Source organism: Rhopilema esculentum, unplaced genomic scaffold, assembly GCF_057945365.1.
Source record: "Rhopilema esculentum isolate cy_ngs unplaced genomic scaffold, ASM5794536v1 HiC_scaffold_23, whole genome shotgun sequence".
Classification (NCBI taxonomy): Eukaryota; Metazoa; Cnidaria; class Scyphozoa; order Rhizostomeae; family Rhizostomatidae; genus Rhopilema; species Rhopilema esculentum.
In genome coordinates, this window is record NW_028300834.1 from 1,300,488 (window position 1) to 1,324,907 (window position 24,420).

The window sequence follows — 24,420 nt, forward strand, 5'->3', positions numbered from 1 at the left end:
ATACGTATCAATTGCAATTTCTTAAGCAAGCTGATTTTGAAAAAAATAAACGCAAAAATGTGTTCTATAGTATTTTCTAGTCAATCAGGCTGACTTTTGTTTTGTTTGACACTTCTGTCTGGATGGTCTTCTACATTTAGTTTACATCAAATATAGAAGTGAGATACAAGTTATTTGATCTTTTTAACTTCATGGTATCTTTGCAAACAAAAGACAAAATCTAATCAAACAACAAATTTACAAAATTGCATGATAACATTGGCAAATAAACTTTTCAAAAATACAACTTACAGATCAAAATTACAATGTGCTTAATGTAACATGAAATAAAAAGAAGTCAATCATTATAGAATTACTACTGGGTAAAAAAAGTAAATAGTAAGAAAGATAAAACAGATAAAAAGATATAATAAACAATATATCAACTTTTTGTATCTTGGTTTTGTTGCATTAGCAATCTATGAATTTAAAATTACCTCAATCAAGTCACATGAAGGACAGAAAGAAAAAACAAAGTTTAAAGAAAAATGAAATCTGGATGCAAAAAGCTAGCAAAACAATAATCTAAACTGCTAATGCTTTCCGTCATATGTGTCTTTGCCCTTGTACCCGCCAACATAACCAGATGCAGCTTTTTCATCAAAATCTTTGCGACCTTCCAGCCCTTTTCCTTTACCAGATTCGTCAAATCTTTCTTTGTGACTGCCAGTGTACTTTGAAGTATCTGTAAGTCTATCCACACCTCCAGCTTTTACAGCTTTCTTTTATTTGGAAAGGAAAATTGAGTTGATTATACACAAAAGATAAAAGGATTGAACAAAAGTAAAATTTAAGAAACACAAGGTTTTTACATTATTGGAGGGGCAGGAGCCCCCTAACAGCAACAGTTCTTACAGCCATCGAGGGGCGATTCACTCTTGCAAATAATGTATGAGATTTTGCCTTAAACAAAAGGATTTTGGGGATTTTCAGCAAGGATGGGGATTTTCAGGTAAAACAAAAGGATTTTCACAAAAGGTGTACAAGATTTTCTTAGAGTGATTTGCCCCTCGACAACCATAGTATCTTGCTTCCACTGCTTAGACACTAGTCAAACTCTCAGGTAACAATAGCAGGCACCACAGAGCAAGGAGGGCTGGCGGGGCTTTAGCCTAAAAATGCCAAATTTTAAGTATCAAATTACAAGAAAAGCCTCTTTTTATACGGTTTTAGGCCCCCCCCCACTTTTTTTAGACCCCCCACTTTTTTCAACGCTTCATGGTGCCTGAATAGATGCACCACCAGCCCAATAAAATGCTATTAATGAAATTCCTGCCTTTTCCAAACAAAGAAAAAGTGATTTAAGGCTTAAAAATCATGAAATAATTAAGAAACATTTTTCAAAATCAATAACCATTTTGGTGTTGATAAAACAATTACAGGGTATTAATGATAACAAAAAAGTAATGGCTTACAGTGACTCCACTTGCTTTAGGCCCGCTAGTCTTTAGAATAACCTCTTCCAACTTCTCAACATTTGGTTCACCATACTTTTTTTCTGCAAGGAGCTTCAGGGCATCTTGGAACTGCTTATATGTTATTTTTCTTTCAGTCTTCCTAATAAAAATTACAAAAAACGATAATACCCCTTTTTTGTCAGTAGTTCCTTTGCCCAAATAAATTGATCATAGTTTTTTTGAAAGATTATAAGGAGTTAAACAATGATTAGTGGGTTCATTCCCCAACTTCTTGACAGGAACAATTTTCTATTTTGTCTAAATTTGATACATTTTTCAGTTTTATGTTCAGTTGATATTTTGGTTTTTTAATTGCTAGGATAATTTAGAAATTGAAATCCTGAAAAGTAGACTACTTCCTTTGTTGATTCTCAAGTTTAAGATTCAAGCCCATTTTCTGGAGATTGAAAAAACAATTCCGCCTCTATTATAATCCTGCCTCTTGAATAATCCTACATTTAATTAGGTGGTTTAATCAATAAACCCACAGCGGGAATATAAGAGAATCAGTATTAAAAAGAAAATAACATACACTTTTCTCTGTGGGAAAGCTTTGCTCTCTGTTCTAGAGAGAAGAATCCTAAGCCCTTCACCTTAGTTTTAATAGTTGCTGCCATTATTTGTCATTAAATGTCATTAACACACAAAAATATGTTTACTTTAGAGAGATTCCCCTATTATATCATTTTGTAAGGCACAAGAGTGCAACTTCAGTGTAATGCTGTCATTAAAAAGAGCCTTCAAAGTTTCTTTAGACAAAATTTGTTTCCCTACAATTTCCCTTTTGTTTAATGTGAACCTATTTCTTAGTTTTTAAATGATAAAACAGCAAGAGAAAATAACATAAAGATAATGGTATATAAGCTACGGATTGACAGACGTAGAAGTTCCTATCGTTTCTTCTCAAGTTTAAAGGCTTCTTTGGAAAATAAACGAATGAAAGGTGTGGCTTGGGTTTAATACTTTCCTTTCCTCTTATGTTTTATTTGTTCTACTTACAGTAGTAATGCTCAACGGTCTTTTAATACCACCCTAATAGATATATTTCTATTTGTAGAGTTGGCCGTTTTTATTCAAACAATGTTTAAGGATAGTCACTTTTTTGTTCATTTCGTCATTGCCCCTAACCATCCCTTCAATCAGAAAAGTTATTTTATGGCCCTTAATCGTGTAGTGTTATCAAAACGGAAAATAAAATGGAAAATTAGCTGAAGCTGGGTTTTCTCGAGAACTGTCAACCAATCTGTAACATCGTAGCAGAAAAACGATGACATATCCTCACATATTTAAAAGCATTGCTTTGTTTGGAATGCTAAATTTTGGCGAGAATCATGATGAAAAAGCATAACAAGATTGACTCACGCCTTTACTTTGCTGAAGATGATGTCAACATCAGTTGCAGTGAGTTTTTTGTCCAATATCTTCGTGTCTCGGGCGAATTTTGCAAATTTTGCATTGTCCATCAGTGGTGCTGCATCTTTGGCACCAAAGGAGCAGTAAGATTTGAAAAGTGTCTCCATTTTGCCTTCAATTTTACCCACCGCTGTCAGAAGCACAGTCTATTCGGGAAAGTCGATAACAGTAAGCTTGACGCCACCCCCACATTATGTTTGTTGACAAAATTCCACCTGTTTTGGCGGTAAACGACGTCTATTTTGCAGATCAGCCACTGCTCCTCCGCAACTCCCAAATGCTACTACTTTCTGACTCCTTTCTTTCACGTTCCAATGAAAAATCACATAAAAAGTTGTAATTTAAATTCAATAAAGATATGAACTGGAAACTGATGACACAACTTGGGATAAACATTCAAACATATTTCACTATTCACATTAGATATTTTGCCAGTATGTTTATTATTGGTTCGGTTTTATGTAAATAAGGAAACAAAGCTTGGTATTTATATTTTAATAACTATGAATGCAAGTAAATTTTACCAGGAATAAATAAAATGTTAATGATTAATCTTAATAATTTATCTTTTTATCTGGTCTTAATAAAATTTACTTCATCATTATATTTGTCGAATCTTTATGATATTTATCTTAGTTTCCTTAGCATGTTGTCAGTGTTTCATATGTTGTATTTTATCACTGCATTAACTTATCCTGATTAACGCTATATTGCAATATTAAGTTGTAACTGTGTTGAAATACATGGTTTTACTTACAGCTTAGCCAGACGAGTTGAACATAAAACTGGCTTAAAAATCAGCAAATCTTAGATACTGAGAGCAAATATTTACTCCTGTCACTCTATTTAATGTACATTATAAAAATGCCCAAACGTTTTTTTTAAAGAGGAGAAATAGAAATGACAGGATATTGATACCTGGAAAGCATTCTGGTCCGTGTTTTATGAAAGCTGTCCTGCGGCCTTGGAACTACCATCGTTGGCATGGCAGCTACAGTCAACAAAACTTCCTCGCGTATCGCATTACTGTTTAAAAATGTAGCCTGATCTCTTTACGTGTAAAAGATTAGGTGGATCTCAGCAAATTAAAAAGAAACCGTTCTGACATACGGAAAGTTGGTAAAGCGCCTTATGAAAATTCAATAGAGAATCTGGGCAGGGCCGTCATCAAACAACTCATAGACAATGGAAAGAAATCTCAGGGGGTTGATTGGCCTGAGAAGCCTCCGGGGGCGCCATAAAGAGGGTTATGAACAAAACCACAGCCAATGTTTGAAGGATTTAGCTAATATTTTCAAATTTAGGACAATTTCAAAATATTTTTTCATTATATGATCCAAATTCAAATATTCTAAAAGCAGATTTCTATGACGTAATAATTTACGAACTCTAATGGTGTAATATCCTCAGTAGGAAACATAAAAAGAAGCTTGCTTTAAAGTTTTAGCAGTTCAAGTAGGACTGGCAATCGAATGCGGATACTGTAATGGTCGACAAGAGGTGTACGTCTTCATAATGTCCCTTTGAATGTTGGGAAATCCTTCCTTGCATAAATATTTTCATCAAATGAAATAATTTTTGCAAAATTGAATTATTGTCTCAGACAAATAACCCTTCTCATAATTGTTGTTTAGTTACATAAATCAATTCAATGAATTAAAGCAAATATTTACTTTTAGTAAAATCAAGTAAATATATGCATTATAACTTTCTAAAAAATTAATGAAGAAATCGTTAGCTTCTGTTGTAAGCTTCAAACAAAGTTCCCTCTATCTGAGACAGTTTACAGTTACAATGAAACTGGGCGTAATGTGACAGAGTAAGGGCCAGCAAACTAGGCCTAGTTTTAATGAAACCAGATTTCAAAAAGCGCTAATAAAAAGACAGGATTGCTAGCCCAAGATTTTATATAATGTAGGCCTCTAAATAATGCTAAAAATTCTTCATAAATAAAAGATTTAGTCACCAACTGTGAAATAAAAACCCCGGCCTGCGCAGGCTAGTGTAGACGGAATTGAGTTTGTTGTTTCTGTTGGACTGCTCAACTGCGTGGGAGATAAGATATTGCTGATTGGTCAAAAACAAGGGACCAATCAACTCACCATTCTTCCACTCACGTTATCGTCGACTGGTGAAAAAGATATAAATTTCGGTTATATTATCCAACATTTTATATAAAGTGTTGGACGAGAATTACTTAATTAAGTAAGCTTTGTTTTATATTTTCTTTGAAACATTGAAGAAACAATTTACTTTTGCTTTTCCCTGACTTGTTAAAGGAGAAAAATTTCTTATAGGACTTTTTTAAGTGGTTGTTTGATCATGCTGCATCTTTTCAGTTTCCATCAGATGGATAAAGATTTCAAAATAGTTCGGATTCAACTGGAAATAAATATTCCAATCAGGCTTATACTGTAAAATTACTCTGGAATGACGAACAGGACACGATTAACGGTGGATTGATTCTCAAATCAAAGTTTGATATCTGTAGCTCTGTGCTTTTTGCACAGTACACCTCTGATATTGTTTTTCTTAGTAAATAAATCCATTTTGCAACTTTGATTATTTTACTAAAGTCCGTTAAAAAAACTAACAATTACTTTTCCAGAGCTGTAAACCGAAAAGCTGCAAATTTGTTTTTGATTTGTATTTAACAACTGTCTTAATCTGATATCATCTTTTTATCAGGATATCAAAACTTGAATGAAACAAAACCCCAAAGTGAAAATGATTTTCAAGATTAAAAGCTGGTTATTACAAAATTGATCTTTTTGGATACATCTCTTAACGAGTTAAATACTGGCAACGAGTTAAAATTTTGGAAATGCTTTAATACTAAGTAATGAGAGGTTAGCAACAATATTTACAAATTGAAATGAGAGCAGCAGGTAACCTTATTCTGTTTGGCCTAATCAAATGGATTTAAACAAAGCGCTTATAAATAATTAATGACCAATGCGATCTCTGTGACTTTACAAATCAAATTTTTTAAGAAAAAACTATGGAAACTTCAGGGAATTTTTTGCTTAAACAGAGAAACTAATCATTTCACACCAACTGTGAATCATGGACATGTGTGTGCCATGGAACGGCGAGTTTGTAAAGCTGAGTTGACTTTATTTGTTGCGATCCTTTTTGGGTCGATTGGGTTTTCCTGGCCTAACCCAAATCACTGCAAAGCCGACAAACACACAAATGGTTGTTCTGTTCCTCTTGGGATGAACGCGCCATTTAAAGACGAATTCAAGCCAGCATGTAACAAACATGATATATGTTACGGATGTGTGAGTTTGTTTTAAAAAAACTTGTTTAAAATGGCACACCGCTTAGTTAAAATTGGATATTTTGCTCTTTTTTTGTTACCTCTTGCTCTTTATGTTATTTCCTATTATAAAACACTTTAAAAAGCGCGTAAATGCTTAATGATTCACTTATTAGACTCAATAAAACTTCCTTTAAATCTTCTCAACTGCCTTATACACCGAAAGTTTTAAAGGTAAAATGAAAATATAAACAGAACTCTTCTAGCGTAACGTTGATAGCAAACTTATTTAAAATTTTCATCGCATTGGCATCACTGTTAACGGCAACACAAAGAGATGGGGTGATCAATATGAAGACGTTAAAAATTTCTAGCTCATCTTGAAGTTTTTCTAACGCATGCCAAGAAAATTTTTGAATTTTTGTTCTTCAAAAGCATTACCAAAGAAAATCTTCAGAGTTTGAATGTCAATGGCCAGGGATCAGCATCCTTGGCCATATGAAAAGTATCATAATAGAACATATAAAGTTAAGATATTATATCTGCAACAATTACCTTTATCTAACTCTGCTAGGATAATCAATTCCTTGCAACGGCGTATACCGGCCACTGGCCACACCTGTCCACTATGCTCTTCAAAATATCATAATCTGATCTCCTTAAAAGAAAACAGTAAAAACATCTTTGAAGTTGCAAACTGAATGTTAGGATGGAATCATGCTTCAGTTAGGTGTCCAGTTATTACACATCTGATATCTTGTGGTTTTTTCGCAGGGACATCACTACAACTGGAGTCGTGCTGAATGTGACAAGTCATTTTATGATGACATGAATTTCATTTGCAAAGACATGCATCACTGGAGACGCAAGAGATTTTTAGACATTCTTTTAGATATGTGGAACTTCTTCCATCGCATTGAAAACGGGGAAACTCGGTGCCGGTTAACTGCGGACATGTACTATGAGGGGGTCAGGTTGTTTGCGGATTCGCATTTCGATAGAATTGACCATGACTACTGCAGGTCGCCATGTTCGAGAAAGCACGGAAGTCCAAAGTTTAGAATAGAAACTACTTAGAATATCAATGAATAATCAGTATACATCAGATACAGTATGTTTATATCTGCCATTACTGTTTGGCCTCGAAGTTATCTAAAACTGTAGGCTGAGGGTCAGTAAGGCCTAAGTATCAATTAAACATTAAAATAGGTGCCAAACCATTGCAGCTTTTGCACAAAGCTTGAAAGGTTTGCTCTCCACTCACCCCTTTCCCATATTTTGTCGCTCATCTTACGTTTTCTAACCACTGGCTACTGAAATCTGTATGAGGGAATTAAGAAAACAATTATGGATAATTTTAGAGGATAAAGTGCGAAATATTAGAAGTAGCAGTAATATTTTAAGATAACATGGCCACTGGGGACCGCGGAGCACATTACAGATTGGGGTGGGGGGTGAGGTGGTCTAGAATACTTGTGGATTAACTTGCTAAAAGCTTTGAGAGAGATTATTCATTGTGTAGTTTTAAATTTAGAGGATGCTGGGGGGTGAGCCTCCACTTCCGCGACCCCTGAATTGTATTAGTTTAGCATCCTCTATTTTCATACTGTAACATTGCTGGCTTTTAAAGTATTTTAGTAATATTGCAATGGATATTCTAATGCTCTAGCTTGTTTAAATAAATAGTTTCTATATTTTGTACGTCATATAATGCCAATCAATATTATATCTGATTGAATAGTTTCATGGGTTTATTAAGCAAAAATGGCTAGCTGTTTTAAATGGCCTTAGGCTTATCATTTGTATTAAAACATTTCTATACGGCAATCAATTTCACAGCAGCAATTCAAAGTCAAGTAAACAGCTCAAAAACGATTTTTATTCAATATTTGAGACTTTTGAGTTTAAAATGTTAAAATATCTGGTTGTTTTTTCTTTCGTAACTTCTTAATCTTTGAAAATTGAAAAAAAACCTTTACAAACAGGCATGCAAAGTATTTCGTTAAGAAATATGGTGTATTTAATATTTTGCATAATTAGATGAGTTTAAAAATTAGATACATTTTTCGTATTCTCCCAAGTTGCCGTAAAATTCAGAATGGCTATATATCCAAAGCATTGTTGAAATGAACAAATATCTTTCTTGATTCTGATGCCTATCAGTACCAGTAAAACGAGTAAAATGGCGAAATTCATTTACAAATCATTTGAAATTTTCGTATGTTTTATTAAATACAACACTGAAGTTATATCAAGCTATGATTTAAAAGTTTCAATCCTGATTGATAAGATTGATTGCTTCCTGCCCTCCCCTTTGTGACTTATTTGTAAAAACTGTTTTTAAAGACTGGGGTTTTAATAAACATATGCAAAACAAATGATGAAAAATTTAGAAAATGAGTATAAGACTATGCATCTACGAAGTAATTCTTTACATCTAAATATTCTACGAATTTTCAGTGAAAAGTAGTGGAAGTCAGTGATGGGACAAGGAAAATGTTAAAAAAGGAAAATCAGTCTTTTGCCAATGAACAAAGCAGCAATTTCCCCTTAAATTAGGCAACCTTAACCTTTGGTGTCTTTCTAACGAACTCCTGTTCATCAATTTTCATTTTGAAATTTACACAAACTTAAGATAGCCTCACTCAAGAAAACTTTTTTCGTTTAACTGAAAACCAAGAAAATTTTTAGTTTCATCAGAGAAAGTGTAATCTGATGCAACACAATGATTCAATTCTGTACGCTATAATGCAAATAAAAGATGTATCCAAATATCTTCATGTAAAAAGGTGGCCAGATTAGAATCTAGCGCCCAGGCTCTCGCATCCGTGATTATGTATCAAATCAAAACTAAAACGTCTAATCTGACGTCACGATTTAGCTGTTACAAATACCTTTTACAATTTGATATCAATCTTCTTTCGTCGAATTCGTTCGTTGTGAAGGGATCATGTTCGCAAGATTTCATCGCAGATCTTCAACAAATGATAATAGCGACGGTGTAGATCCTTGGGGACTCCCGAGACTGCACCGGGCCGCTTATTCAAACCAAATTGAGAAGTTGGTGCAGCTCCTGAAGAAAAAAGGAGCTGATGTCAACAAAGAGGACAGCAAGCGGAGGTAAGTCGCTTAGTGTGTTACCTAAAGTTCTTTGCGAGTTATTTCCGTACATTATTATTTTCATTCGAGATCAATATTAATCTAAGTGGAATAAAACTAGTATTTCACGGTAAGAAGCGAATATTTGATACTTGGAAACATTAGATCTCGTTTTGATGGGGTTTTGTCAGAATTGAGCTGAAAAGGCAATCAACATTAAACTTTCATAGGAAATCAAAGAATTTTAAATAAGAAAATGAAGATAATTGTTTAAGACTGCTTCTTAACATTCCAACAAGTTTATAAATGAAAGAAGTTAATACAAATACTCTTTAGAAAATTAATTAATGAATAGAAAACATAAATAAATTCAAATCATATAGACGTTTTCTGAAATCAGTAAATATATCAAATCACGGCATTTTCTCAAGTAGGTAGTAGACATCTCGAACTTTTAATGAACCTTTGCTCTCCTGAACTCTACTTAGATTAATAAACGAATTTCCCCAATATTATCACATATTGATAACGGACATTGATCTTTGTACCGAAATTACTTGCCCGATAGAAGTTTAAAACCATACGCTCAAACTATATTAAAGTTTTCAACCACAAATGTTTTCTGGCAATCCTTTAGGCTTACAAAATTTATCAATACGAACTGAAAATACATTTCAGGACCGCATTGCACTACGCATGTCTGGCTGGGAGAATTGAAGCTGTAAAGCTTCTTTTAGAGGCCAACATCGTGATTTCCATGGATTCACATGGACAACGCCCGGTCTATTTGGTAAGTAAACATTCCTTCTTTCAGCAGACTTTTAAAATTACTTAAAAAAGCCGGAGACTCTGGTTTTATGACCCAATGTAGGTAGTAAAAAGATAAACTAGATTAGAGGTACACTAGAGAAAACCCTACGATAGGTACACTACAAAAACCTTTCAAAAAGGTAGACTAGGTAAGCCCTACGATAAATATTTCTGTCTCAACGAGTAAGTTGCCCTTAACCAGTATTCAATCAAGTTTACAAGCAGAATAATTTGCTGCAAACTAAACTGAGCATGAGCACTTTCTCCTAACAGGCAATCAAGAATGGTCATTTAGATGTGATCAAAGTCTTCTTGGTCATGAACTTCAACTTTGACATTTGTGATTACGGCGGGATGACACCTCTTCATTTCGCCATTCACAACAAACAAGCTGAGGTTGCAAAGTTCTTGATCTTAGAAGCAGATGTGAACGTAAACGTCGCTGATATGGTGAGTACTAAACGGATTCAAAAAGACATGTTTAATGACTAAACTATGATTAAAGAAAATAGACTTTCCTCTGAGACATTGAAATTTATTAAACTTAGTAAATTGTTTCGGTTCACAGTAAAATGTTATGGCAATATATTTTATGTCTCATTTAGTATTTGCTTACACCACTGCATTTGGGGAGCATATTCGGAATGCCTAGTATTCTGGAACTTCTTTTGCAACGCGGAGCAAGCATTGAAGCAACAGACTTTTACGGGAGGTAAGCGGCAGTTCACTGCAGAATATTTTGATCTATTATCAACAAAAGAAAATAGGAAAAAAGTATATGCAAATTGTAACTGAACTCCTGTATTTGCATCAAAATGAACACAGAGGTTTTTACCTCATACACTTTTAATCCACGTGCGAATCAATCTATATCAAATTTACCATTTAATTGCGTTTCTTTTTCATTAATGATCCATCACTTGTTTTAAAGATAAAATTAATTTATTTATTGTCATATTTCAGCACGTCACTAATAATGGCCTCTGCAAAAGGGCAGGCAGAGTGTGCTGACGTTTTGTTGACACATGGAGCAAACATTGATGCCAAAGACAACTGTGGGCTAACTGCTAAAGATTGGGCAATGAAGGAGAATAATAAAAGGTTAGATTAGAAAAATTTTATCGAACACTTAATCATTAAAAACAAGCAGGGTAAATTTTGCCAAATAAAACAATGAAATCATAGTAAAATGTTTATTCTTTAGCTGATAATCAAGCGATCATATCAACCAACTCATGTTCCGTACCACACCAACCTAAACCTTTCTCTTACAAATACATTTCTCCAATTATTCTGACAAATACTGATTTTAACACCGCCATAATGCAGGATCCTTCAAAAGCTACAAAACGCAGCAGTTGAAGCAAAAAGTCAGCTTTCAGCAACAGAAGACAAGGAAAAGAAATCATCAGTTGAGGAAGATGAGCAAATCCTCAAAGCAAAGAAGAGAAAGCTGGCAGCAGAACTGAGAGTGCATTTTCTAGAGAAACTTGAAAATGCCAAACGGGAAGTCTTCGAGTTAAAAACCCGACTTTCCCATCAAGAACGCAGAGAAAAGCATCTTGTTTTCAAAGATGAATTGAAGAGCAGAATTCTTGTCATGAGTGACAAGATGAAAGAGCAAAGCAATTCTGTCATAAAGAGCTACAATGCTTTATCTGAAGAAAACCGCAATCTTGAGAAAGACATTGAGCATGTAACAGAAGAGGTGAGATTTTTCTTGTTTTTTATTTAACTTCCCGACAAGGAAGATGTTCTAACGTTTGCTTAAATTGCAGATTACTAGAATTATAACCAAATGTCGTTACATTCTATTGTATACATTGTCATGACTCAGTTGTCTTTTCTTGTTTAAAGCTCCAAGCTGCCAAGGTAGAAATCGAAAGACTGAAAATGGCAGTGAAGGAGATCAGTGCAGCAGACAATGGCAACACCAAGAAATATGAGGAGGCAAAACAACGTCTTCAGCAGCATGACATGGTTGTTGCTCGAAACATGTTTCTAGAAGAGGCCCTTGAACAGGCCAATGCAAAAATAGAGGCACTTGAAAAGGAAAACATCGCATTAAAAGCAGAGAAGAAAACAGAAATTTCTCTAGGGCAGAGTGACAAGTGTCTTCAGACAGACATACTGGATAAAGAGCCAAGAGAAAACTATCACGGAACAGACTTCAAAAGCAGGGATGAAGCAGACAAATACAATGAATCAGTGAACACCAAAAGTGGAAACAAAAGAAGACGCAAAAGAGGCAAAAAAGGTGCCAGAAAGGGAAATGTGGTAGCAGCGCAAAGTGAGACAGCGGAGAGCTCGTCTGCTAAAGAATCAACTAGTGATGATTTACTTTCGGAGGATGCAAGCATTGGAAAATCGACATGTGCTGGTGACAAATCAGCCTTAGATGACACAGACCATCGCATTGCAACTCAAGCCAAAACAGAAAGTGACAAATCAGTTGATACAAAAGAGCCATGCAGCGCAACCCTGATCCCCATGGAAAGTGACAAGTCAGCCATTGATGCCAAAGAGCCATGCAGTGCAACCCAGACCCCCACGGAAAGTGGCAAATCAGCTGTTGATGCCAAAGAGCCATGCAGTGCAACCCCGATCCCCATGGAAAGTGACAAGTCAGCCATTGATGCCAAAGAGCCATGCAGTGCAACCCCGATCCCCATGGAAAGTGACAAGTCAGCCATTGATGCCAAAGAGCCATGCAGTGCAACCCTGACCCCAATTGGAAGTGGCATATCAGCTGTTGATGCCAAAGAGCCATGCAGTGCAACCCCGATCTCCATGGAAAGTGACAAGTCAGCCATTGATGCCAAAGAGCCATGCAGTGCAACCCTGACCCCAATTGGAAGTGGCATATCAGCTGTTGATGCCAAAGAGCCATGCAGTGCAACCCCGATCTCCATGGAAAGTGACAAGTCAGCCATTGACGCCAATGAACAAGCCGGTATTACCCAAGCCACAAGGAAAAGTGGAAGAGATTCAAATGAGAATAGTGGCAGTGAAATTATCAAGAAATCCAACATCAAGAAAGCAGATAAAAGCTCGAGGTATCTTGACGATAAGGCTACTACACAAAGAAGTATCGTGCTTGAAAAATCCTGTCAAACCGAGCTGGGACAAAATGCAGGGATGTTTCCGGAAAATATTGACTGGGGAATGCAAGGTACTTTACCCTTCATAACTTCAATAATTCCTAGAGAATTCAATTCATTTGGTCTTACGAAATTTTCAACATTTATATAGGCTAGTTGCATCTGCTTCTAAGATCGCAAAAGAAAGTGATTATTCTTCTATAACAATTAAGGAAGCTTTATAATAAAGAAAAAATTTACTTAGCTTTACCATTTTTACAAAACAATACAACCAATTGACTATCAACAAACCCGATAGCACAGCAGTGATTTTCTTAACATATATTTTCTAGTTCATTGTAAAAGGATGGGCGTTAAAATCGTCTCTCTTATCCGATATCGAAAACCGTCCCTTCAATTCTATAAAAGATTGTGGTTGATGTATTTCTTTATCACCAACTTCAACAAATCATCTCCATTCTATCAATGACTTTGCTGTAGCTTTCAGTCGTCAAGCTGACAACATAAGGGAACTTGAGGATGCCAGACTCAGCACAAATCGTTTCAAGCAACGCAATTCAAGCCTTTCAGACGAAAACATGGAGCTTTATAGCCAAATAGATTCCCTCACAAAGGAAAACATGAAGCTTTATAAACGAATAAACTACCTTGAAAATACTACGGACCAAAGGCAAGCGACAAGAGGCAGCAAAGATGAACTCATGATGGAGATGGAAAGCGTCTGCAAAGAGAACAAGAAGCTTCTTCGTGAAGCCAAAGATGCCAAGAGCTCACTTGAGACTATTGAAAGGGAAAAAACACGCTTAGAGAGAAAGATCAAAAGAATGAGCCAAGAGAGCAACCAGGGAAGCAAAGTTGCTCTGGCAAAGGGTAGTTTGTCAGCGAAATCTGTCGAGAAGGTGATGGAGGAGAATGAAAGATTGGCAATTGAAAACAGCCTTCTTCAGGCCCAGTTTAATGAAATGGCAAAGAAAGAAAGCAAAATACAAAAACCAAGCAATACCAAACCGACTGGCACCAAAATCTCTGATTCCAGGCCTTCCAATAGCCGTCTTGATAGAGGCAGCAGTGACTCATCTATGAGCTCATCTCAAAGTGGCGAGGAAATGATTGACAACAGTTCGACGAAGTACATTCGTCAAAGCACAAGTGGAAGCAGCACAGCATCAAAAGAACGTGAAGAATGTGAGCTGTATGATTTGGACACAAAAGACCGCAAGCAGAGCAAACTAAGCACACGCAAACGAGGAAGTGCCAAGAGCGACTCGAATGAATCAATGAAAAGCAAAAAGAGCGAGGACCAAACTATGCTGATGCTAGCTGAGAACCAAAGTCTGAAGAGCAAACTAACGTTTTTGGAAAAGACAAACGATGATCTAATAACGCAGATATGTTACCTTCAAGACCTGATTGGTGAGAAGCAGCAAAGACCCGAATCTACGAATCATAAGCCACAGTGGGCAGAGACTGGAACATACAGTGCAAAACTCAAAGTTGGACTTGGAGATGGGAATCGAAAACTTGCTTCGCAGGGTACAGGTAAAACTGACAGAGAAATGAAAACAGATTCTAGAATTCAAGGAACATCACTGAATTACGGCGGAGATGATCAGCTTGAAGGCATCATTTCACTGATAGAGAAGAATAAAACTTTGGAAAAGGAGAATATTCAGATAAAAAGGAAGTCAGATACAATGCTTGGAAAGATAAGAGAGTATGACGGGTTGAGGGAAAACCTGAAAGAGGCAGAGGAAAATTGCAAGAGAATGCAAGAAAGAGTGGTTGACCTCGAAAGGGTAAACGAAGAATCAGTCATGCAACTAAAAGCGGTGTCTAAAGAAAGTGATGACATGAAACAAAGGTATGTGGATGCGAGAAAGAATTATGATGCACTGTGCGTGAAGATTCAGTCTCTAACAGAAACAATTGCAGACTCACGAGTCAAAGTCTTTAATCTGCCAACTGCCCTCGAGGCAATAAAGAAATCATACATAGAGAGGCAATCACAAATTGCTAACCTTCAAAAACAATTAAAGGAACTGGAAACTATGAAAGCATTAGTTGTTAAAGAGAAAGAGACTGTTACGAAAGAAGTGCATAGTTTGAAGGAACACTCTAAGGTTCTGCAAAAGCAAATAGAGGAATTTCAAATAATGGAGAAGAATTTTCAAAATCTCAAAACCAAATTTGAAAAACAACAGAAACGCATGGAACAAGAAAGATCTGAAAAAGACAGTCTTGCTAGCAGCAACAAAAATTTGGTTGAGGAAAATAAAGGCTTAAGGAAAAAACTTGACCAGGTCACAGAAACATCCAAAAATCAATCTGAGTCGAAGGCGAGGCTAGAAAAAGAATGCCATGGGTTAAAAAGAGAAATTGAAAGAATATCTTTGGAAAAGAAGATCCAAGATGATGTTGTTATTGAGACACAACTGCTAAAAGAAAAGTTAATGAAAGTTGAAGATGATAATAAAGGCTTAAAGATAGATTTAGAACGAGCAAACAAGAGGTCCAACGAGATATGGGAGTCGGTAAGAATGAAATTGATTGAAAACGACTGTTTTGGTGAATCTCCTCAGTCTGAGTGTATTTTGAATGGGGATGAAACTTCAGAAACGACTATAATAGGAGAAGAAATACGAAACAAAGTTTTCAGTTTGATCGAGGCAAATAATGCCCTTCGTGAAGAAATAGAAAACCACAAGACTGAAAACAAATCTCTCGATGAAAAACTGAAAGCTATGACCAAAGAGCTAGAGGACACGGTTACAAGTTATGCAGAGGCAAAGCATTACAGGAAAGATTTGCTTGACAAGATTGTTTCCATTGGGGAAGCAATGACAGGACAAAGCATGGATGAATGCAATGAAGAGTGGATTCTAGAGGCGATGAAGAAAACATATCAAGATAAACTTTCCGATATTGTCAAATTGCAACTTTCAATAGAAGCCTTTGAAAAAACCAAAGAGTCAATGACAATAAATACAAAGACACAAACAGAAGAAATTAGTGATCTTGAATTTCGTTGCAACGAGCTTCAATGTAAGATAGAGGAGTATGAGGTGCAGCAGATGGAATATGAAGATCTAAAAAGAAACCTAGAAAAACGCCATGAAGATTTATTGCATCAGACCCGTGAAAAGGAGGCACATCAAGAAAAAAATAAAGATCTTAATAGAATTAATGAAGATCTACTCAAGGAAAACAACGATTTACAGAAACAGAGTTATGATGCAGGAATCAAGATGAAAGCAAAAGACGATTATATCTCCAGCCTAGAAAAAGAGGTCGAGAAACTAATGGAAGAGGTTAAAGAATTGTCTCTAACGGAATCTATCGTTAATTCAAGTGTGCAGGACGATTTAAGTGAAAAAGTCACGACTCTGGAAGTGGAATGCAAAAGATTGAGCAAGGAAATGGAGACGAAGGAGAAGGCAGACAGGAAATGGGTTGAGATAGGTAATTTTGTTGATATGAGGCTAGCAGAAAGTTGCATTTTAAATAAAACCACTGAAATTAGTGTTAATGAGAAGCATAAAGAAACAAAGTTTGCAACTATCATGGAGAAGATACAGCAGAAAATTATTGCCTTGTTTGACGAAAATGACGGCATTCTTGCTGTAATTGCAAACATGAAGAAAGATATGGACTCATTACAGGACAGATTCGACTTAATGACCATCCAGAACAAGGAGTATAGCCATCACATATCAAGACAAATTCTGACAGAAAGGGAAAATAGTGCACTGAGAACACGATTGCAAAAATTGTCAAGTGAGTGCTTTTCAATGAGAAAAGATTTTGACTATCTTCTAGAGAAGGAAAACGCATTTTCGGAGCTTGCAAAAGTGCACGATTCGCTTTTGGATGAATATGAAACTCTAAGAAAAGACAACAATAAACTAGCAAGCCAGTTCAGGGAAAATGAGCAAATGCTTGAGCTCTTGCAACAAGAAAATGAGATGCTTCACAAGAAATGTCAAAAGTTTGAGTATCAATCTCAAAATGACATCCAAGGGTTCCACAATGAGCTGCAAGACGTCGAGATCATTCTGAAACAAAACATTGAAGAAAAGCAAAAACTACAGGAAAATATTGCAGAGCTAAACGAGCAACTTGAAATAAAAGAATTTGAGATTTTGGAAGCGCAGGAAAAAGTCAAAGAATTAAGTCGAAAACTTGTGAAGCACGAGTCGGAAATACAAGACATGACAGAGCTGAAAAAAGAGAACGAGAAAATTCAAAAACTTATCTTGGAACAGCAAAATACAATGTCAGTATTGAAAGCCCATAAAGCTGAGATGGCTACCGAAATTGAAAATTTAAAGACATTAAATGCAAGGTTTGAGGACATCAAGGAACAAAATGTAGAACTGAACAGTATTCTTATGGAAACAAGAGAGAAAATTTCAGTCCTTGAAAAAGAAAACATGACCACCAAAGAAGAGGCAAGCAATTTTGTTAAAATGTACGAGGAAAGTCGTTCGGAGCTAGAACAATGTAGAGACAATCTTGACATTTTACAAAAGGAAAACGAACACCTCAATGATACTTGCAAAAGGATTGACTGCCAGCTACAAGCTAATCTGGAAAACAAGGCTGAATATGATAATGAGATCCGGCTGTCAGGAAACAAGATCGAGGTTCACGGAGATCAGCTGCTCAATACTAATGATGCAGATCAAGAAGACACTGCAAGTTCAACAGCAAAGTCACAAGAAATCAGTCATGAGGAGTTTGTTGATATCTTCCTAACACCAACTAGGATAGAAACTCAAGATACTGACTGCGAGGAAGACGTATCTAATATCGATTACTTTTTGCTTAATGATGACAAATTCGAGGAAGAGCTTCTGTCAAATGGAGACATAAAGGAGCAAAGAATCCTAGATATAGTCTCCAACTACGAAATGAAAGATTTATGCCACCAAAAGAGTAAGAAATCAGTCCATCCGATTCAAGGTGCTAGAGAAGACAAAAGACGGAACTCCGCAGAAAATGCCTTTCAAGAGCGTTTAGAGAATGTCCTGAAAGCAAATGTGGTACTAGCGGAAGAGAAATTTGAAATCGAAGCAAAGCTACAGGAGTCTTTGAAAGAGAACGAGGCTATGACTTTTCAAATAATAATGGTGAGTTTAAACATGCTCAAACGTTCAAAGGCTCCTGTTCTATTATATAGCTTCGTTCAAGTTAGAAAGTCAGAATAAAGAAAGTAGTTTCAAAACTTTTAATGAGATGTCCATGTTATCAAGGAAACAAAGAAACAACAAGTTTCCTTTAATTAAAACCATATAAATTTGATAGGCATAAAAAACTTAGTGACGTAAAGAGTTTAATGCAAGGATACAAATACAAAAATTAAGTATATAAAAATTGATCCTTTATTTTCTAGTTCTCATGATTTGAAGACGTTCTAACAATATATGATTTAACAGTCGGAGTTTATTTCAAATTTATTTACAGCTCGAGGATAAGCGAAGATTGGCTATGTCTCAAAACAAGGAACTTCAACAAGGTAACTTTTTTTTACATTCTAATCATCGCTATATCTTTAATTCTGAGTCTGAGTCTGGAGATGTGAACAACTTATGTATGCTGTTTGTTAAATGAAAATTTAACTACATTGGTAATTTAACATTTTACAGGCAGCAAACATGGCTATCCAAAATTTATGTATTTACTTTTTGAGTAGATTCACGTTGATATTGGTGACAAAGAAGTAAATTTATGACAGAATAAAAAAATCAACTTAATCTATATTGGAAATAACATATTTTCGTTTATTTATTGTAGAACTTGTAGAGTGCCGAAGAAAGCTAATGGTAAGATAATTATTAGAAGAAATATTTGTATCAGTTGTCTACTTAAAAAGAAAAAGTATTACAAAAAATCGATACCAGTATTTTAAAGAGGTAAACAGGCAAACGCGATGCATCCAAGAAGATATATTTTTGCCTTGTAGCATTTTACCTTATTGCTAAGTTCAAAGTATAACTGAACCAAAAATTAACTTGAATGCTTTTGAAACTATTAATGGCTAAGATATTTGCTAGTTTATAAACTGAATTATATGTTCAAAATGTACTTACAGCTATAAAAAGACACAAGAAAGTATTCTTTTTAATTTTTCAGATGATGGAGATTGATGTAAACAATTCAAAAGGTATGAAGTGATAATAATAATAATAATAATAAAGTCATTACAAAGAGCTAAAATTGAATGCAATGAAGCTATTATATAGCATAAAGTATGAACTGGATTTTTGAGGGGTTTAAGGCAAGCAGTGATAGTTTCCTTACAATAACTAGCTTCTTAAGAACCGAGTCGTGAGGTCAAAGCTAAACAAGGCATTGTGAAAAGACAATATAACTTAAATATGTGTTAGGAAATATTTCAAACCGTAGGATGTAACATAATCAAGATAAAATTATTGAATGTGTGATAAGTGTGAAGTACTGTAGGGCTTAAAGAAGACAAATTCACGGATTAGAAGCATACTGCTCTTAAAACTATAAAGATATCGAAATATCTAACCCATTAATTCGCACTTGTCACATCACCATTCTCAAGTACTATATTTGAACCAATCCAACAAGCAACAGTTTGAATCCCATATTTCCTGCAACTCAAAGACGTTGTCACCTATCTAGCCACTGTTAGTCGGATAAACAGAGTAAGCTAAAGCATTTCTCTTTGCCTATTCAGAAACTGATAACGATAATGAAAGCAAACAGGAGATACACAAATACAAATTACAGGTGAGCTGTAAACATGAATTTTATTTGATCCTAAATTACGAATTTATAAACAGTTTAATTGGTAGTTTATGAAGTATTGATTCATCAATGCTTGTTATGGCTCCTCTAAAGAAAACTGAAACGTTTTTTGAAAAAGATCCTCGTAAAAATAACAGAATTTTACCTTGATAGTCTTTCAATTTTTTTTAAAGATATTCTCTTTTTTAACAGCTGAAAGCTTGTATTGAGAAGATAACACAACTGGAACATGAAGTAGAGATGAGGGAAACCGGTAAAATTTATAAACTGTTTTAGTCTTAGAGAAAAGATACACATTGAAAACACTTACTAAATATAAAATAGAAAAAAGCTTAATTGAAAATGATTTGGACAATGAATTTTTTTAGACTTTTTATGATTTAGAATTTGAGTATTGATGTATTAATGAGTATTAATGGTACTAATAAGTATATGTAGATTATCAATAATGTACCATCCTGAGAAATAATAAACCATTCAATTATGGGATAATCTTTATAAGAAATAAAGTTTTTTTATTACAGTGATTAAAGCAAAATGCAACGAATATTTGGTGAGTAATTAAACTTACTTCTGATACGATCCTGAATTGAATAAATCAAATAAAACAACAAATAAAACAACAAATAAAACAAAGAATTGAATACTCACAGCAATTTTTTATTTGAAAACTTACTTCAACCTTAAAATGACAAAAAATAAGCTGATTTAAGGCTTTACATATTCATTTTTAGTGATGCTACTAACTATCCCATATTAAGAATTCCCAGAAAGAACTTGCCAGGCATGATCGTAACCCATATGATCATTATACGCATTATTTTTACTAATCAAAATAACATGGAAAATATCCAAATAATATAATTGCAATTATTTTGCAGATACTATCAGCCAAATATGAAGAAATGAAGGAAGAAAGAGATGAACTTCAGAAGAAATGCTCAAAGTCAAATGTAGGCCCTTCATAAGAATTTCTATAAATAAATAGAACATGCTATATTCAAACAGGAAAATTGATGATCATTTAACAAGAAAATTAGGGAATAATAACCAAGGAATAAACAGTATCCGAAGATTTAGCTATAGCTTAAACAATAGATGCAAGAGAATAGTCTATTATTTATTATTAACAGCCTGAAATGAAAGGAAATTTTGGGATTTAAACTCTCCCAATAAAAATTTAGTTGATATTTGACATATCGTCAAAGTTGGTGAGAAATGTTGATGTTCTACAGCAGAGCAAGGAGAAAAGTAAGGTGCAATAAATAAATAAATGAGTAAGTGATAAGATGTTAAAGAGACAAAAAATACAAAAGAGATTAAAATGAAAAAAGAGAAGAAAAGATGGCAGTAAGAAAGAATAACGTCCAGTGGAAATTAAGACGTTTTAGGGTCAAATGGGAAAAATGACAACAGAGAGGCGTAGGGACAATTAGAAACTATGGGAGTTAGGTTATCATAGTATTGGAATTAAAGAGTTAAACAATATGTTTGGGAAACAATGTTTTTGGAGTCTAAAGTTGCACTGGAGTATAGTCAATGATAGTGCATTGTGGAGAGAGACATTATGAAGAGAATGAGCCATTTATAGGAGCATTAAGAGGCATAATTGGGGAAAAGATATTAAGATTAAAGAAGAAATATGAAAGAAGGTTACTGAAATAGAAAAGAGAGAGAAGGAAGAAGCATTTCTAGCTCCTATTAGCAAGAAAGGGAAAGGGTAAGATGTAAAATAAGGCTGATTTGGAATAGCACGGTACTTTCTGATTAAAAGAGGAAAGGGTGAGAAAGGAGATAAGGAAAGCTAAGGCAGGGCAGTGCGAGGACATGTGTTAAAGTAAAGGGCTAATGATGTAACGAAACATAAGGAAAAAGCATAGAGGCACACGGAACCAAGCTGGAAAATAAGGCACCTCAAGATACTTAGAGAGAAATAAACAGGAAAAGGGAGAGAAGGGAAAGGGAGATAAGGGAAAGGGAGATAAGGGAAAGGGAGATAAGGGAAATGGGAAAGTGGGCGGAAACTGTAATGCAAGGAGATCAAGAAAAGAGTAAATACGATTTTTCACACGTTGGCTTAAGGGCCAAAACAAATATTTATATAGACACAGAAACAGAGGACTTAGGTTTTTCATCGCATTGGCATTACAGAATCAAACAATATTTTGAGGAATGAAAAGCAATACTGAAAAAAGATATATGATAGTGTAGCATAGATAGTCGAAAAGACAAGTGAATGAGCCATTGAAAGTCACATTGAAAAGGACAAACGAGTAAAAATATTAGGGTTGAAATGGACGCAAGGCAGTAAGTTTATTGCAACAAAATGGAGAGCAAGTGAAGCATTTCTTACCCTTAAAAAACGAAAAAAAGATAAAAATTACAGTAAGAATAGATTGAATCAGCACAATGCTAGGCCACTGAAAGGAAAACGGACAAGAAAAAGAGATAAAAGGCAGAAAACGTAAGACTGGAAATGATGAGAAAGGTTGATTAAGGAAAAGGAACATAGCATTGTTGTACAAGGATTCAAGAGATTATTCACCTTCGACTACTTAAAAAACAGGATTTGGGAGATTTGGGAAAGTCTAAGTGCATGTAATATTTAACTTGGGCTATCAACTATGGGACATAAATAAAAGATGAAACTTACTATGAAGGGCCTACAACAAGCACTAAGCTAGAGTCCTCAGCAAAGCAGTTCATTTTTACCTTGTTAACTAAAACTGATCAAATTTAAGTGAATGTCTAAACTTATGAAACGTGAACTGCTTAGCTGAGGGCCATTACGCTGTTTTTTGCAGATTTCCCTACACAAGGTCCAGTCACAGCGGGTCATGGCAGAGTACAACAGCAAAGGCCTGGAACTGACGGTATTGCATTATATCAGAATAAATTAACATAAGAAATTATGAACACTACTTACTCAGGACCGTTGCTAAGGTAGGGCGTTAAGGGTGTGACACCCTCTTGGAGAATGTCCGTTACATAACGACTTTTTAGACATGTAGGAGTGCTGCGTCGACAATTTCTTCGATTTGTGAGCAAATAAAAGAAAAGTTCTACCTTCACCCACTTTGTCGGAAAATAAGACCTAAGCAGCCCCTTTGAGCACAATAGCTAGCGACGGCCTTATTATTTGCAACAAAATAGAAGATATATCAAAGGGTTTTTTAATGTAGAAAGTGCATATGTTTTATAGTACAATTGTAGCTACATCCACATCCAAACTGACGATGTTTTTCATAGAAACCCTAGAAAAACTGAACACGCATAAATAGTGTAAAATAAATTTTCTGCTTACAAAAAAAACTATTAAGAAATAACATTACACTTTGTGAGGAGAATTCATTGAAGCTGTTGTTCTTTTGGCCTTGAAATCACATTAAAGCGAGGGTATCAATTTGATAGAACTATTATTAGAAATGTGCTTATTGATTCCCATATTTGAAGAAAAGATTTGACAAAATGCTCTTCAATTTTCTATCAGGTTGCTGACCTATCTTCACAGATGAACCTTCTTGATGAAGAATACAAAGAGGTATGATACCATTTCACATAAGCATTTCGCGGTTCTGATAACAGTCTATCAGATATGTCAAACTTCAATAAAAAGTTATTTCATACAAAATATAGTGAAAACTTGTCTTTTCTTTCAGCTGAATTCAATGTACCACAAAAGAACAAAGGAAAACGAAGAACTGAATCAAAATGTTCACTTTCTTGACTTACAGTAAGTTATAAAATCTAATTTTGCTTTGGTTTGAAAAATAATCAAATAAGAGACAGCACAAAGAAGCTGTTCTAAAACAGCACAATGGGCTCAAAGTTCTCAATTTTATTACTTAGAAGAGCATCTGCTTTATTTCAATTTATGAAAAGTGGCCCTTTTGGTACTGCCACTGAAATCGTGAGAGATCAACAACAAAAAGTTGAATTTAAGAACAATGCAAACCTTAGCATTTCTTCCTAACCATTCATTTTCTTACATTTTCTACCCAGAAAAACGCCTTATCTGTCAAATGACTTTCACATTACTTTTACCATATTGCAGGCTTAGGATTAGAAACGAAAATCACAACAAACTTTGGGATAAATACACAGATATCAGGAAACAGCTCAAGGTAAGATCTTACGAGAAATTTTTTTTGTATAATACAGAGGTATTTTTAGAATCATTTGAGGTCATTTCTTGACTGCTGAAATGGAATTTCAGGTCAATCAACCATTTAGAGATTAAAATTGGCTCTGAGGTAAAGAAAACGTTATTGAGAATTAGTCCTATGCTATAGTAACTTTAAAATAGCCAGAGGTAATGGGGTACTTGAAACAAACTTATCCATTTCATTATCAAACGATATTTTCTTAATGAGCTATTTGTACACCTGATAAACACATTATTTGCACACGCAATTCAGCAACACTTAGGGGCTCACAGTAACACCCCCTCTTTCTGAAATAT

General features: G+C 34.9%; 3 protein-coding genes across 3 annotated transcripts; 2 read left to right on the forward strand and 1 right to left on the reverse strand.

Moving 5' to 3' along the window:
* Positions 1 to 236: 236 nt before the first annotated feature.
* On the reverse strand, positions 237 to 3,185 carry LOC135691218 (tubulin polymerization-promoting protein family member 2). The gene is made up of 3 exons (XM_065209019.2): positions 2,859 to 3,185; positions 1,455 to 1,596; positions 237 to 761 (listed from the first exon to the last, which is right to left on the reverse strand). Exons 1-3 carry the CDS (start codon positions 3,014 to 3,016, stop codon positions 573 to 575), a joined length of 489 nt encoding a protein of 162 aa, XP_065065091.1. The 5' UTR covers positions 3,017 to 3,185; the 3' UTR covers positions 237 to 572.
* A 2,448-nt stretch (positions 3,186 to 5,633) lies between these two features.
* Positions 5,634 to 8,495, forward strand: LOC148957527 (uncharacterized). Its single transcript, XM_089115278.1, has 2 exons — positions 5,634 to 6,193; positions 6,946 to 8,495. Exons 1-2 carry the CDS (start codon positions 5,858 to 5,860, stop codon positions 7,246 to 7,248), a joined length of 639 nt encoding a protein of 212 aa, XP_088971404.1. The 5' UTR covers positions 5,634 to 5,857; the 3' UTR covers positions 7,249 to 8,495.
* A 626-nt stretch (positions 8,496 to 9,121) lies between these two features.
* On the forward strand, positions 9,122 to 18,954 carry LOC135690930 (uncharacterized). The gene is made up of 9 exons (XM_089115184.1): positions 9,122 to 9,291; positions 9,949 to 10,060; positions 10,354 to 10,530; positions 10,686 to 10,792; positions 11,044 to 11,181; positions 11,410 to 11,788; positions 11,938 to 13,252; positions 13,611 to 18,310; positions 18,645 to 18,954. The coding sequence occupies exons 1-9, from the start codon at positions 9,122 to 9,124 to the stop codon at positions 18,789 to 18,791; spliced, it is 7,245 nt and encodes a 2,414-aa protein (XP_088971310.1). The 3' UTR covers positions 18,792 to 18,954.
* The last annotated feature ends 5,466 nt before the right edge of the window (positions 18,955 to 24,420 follow it).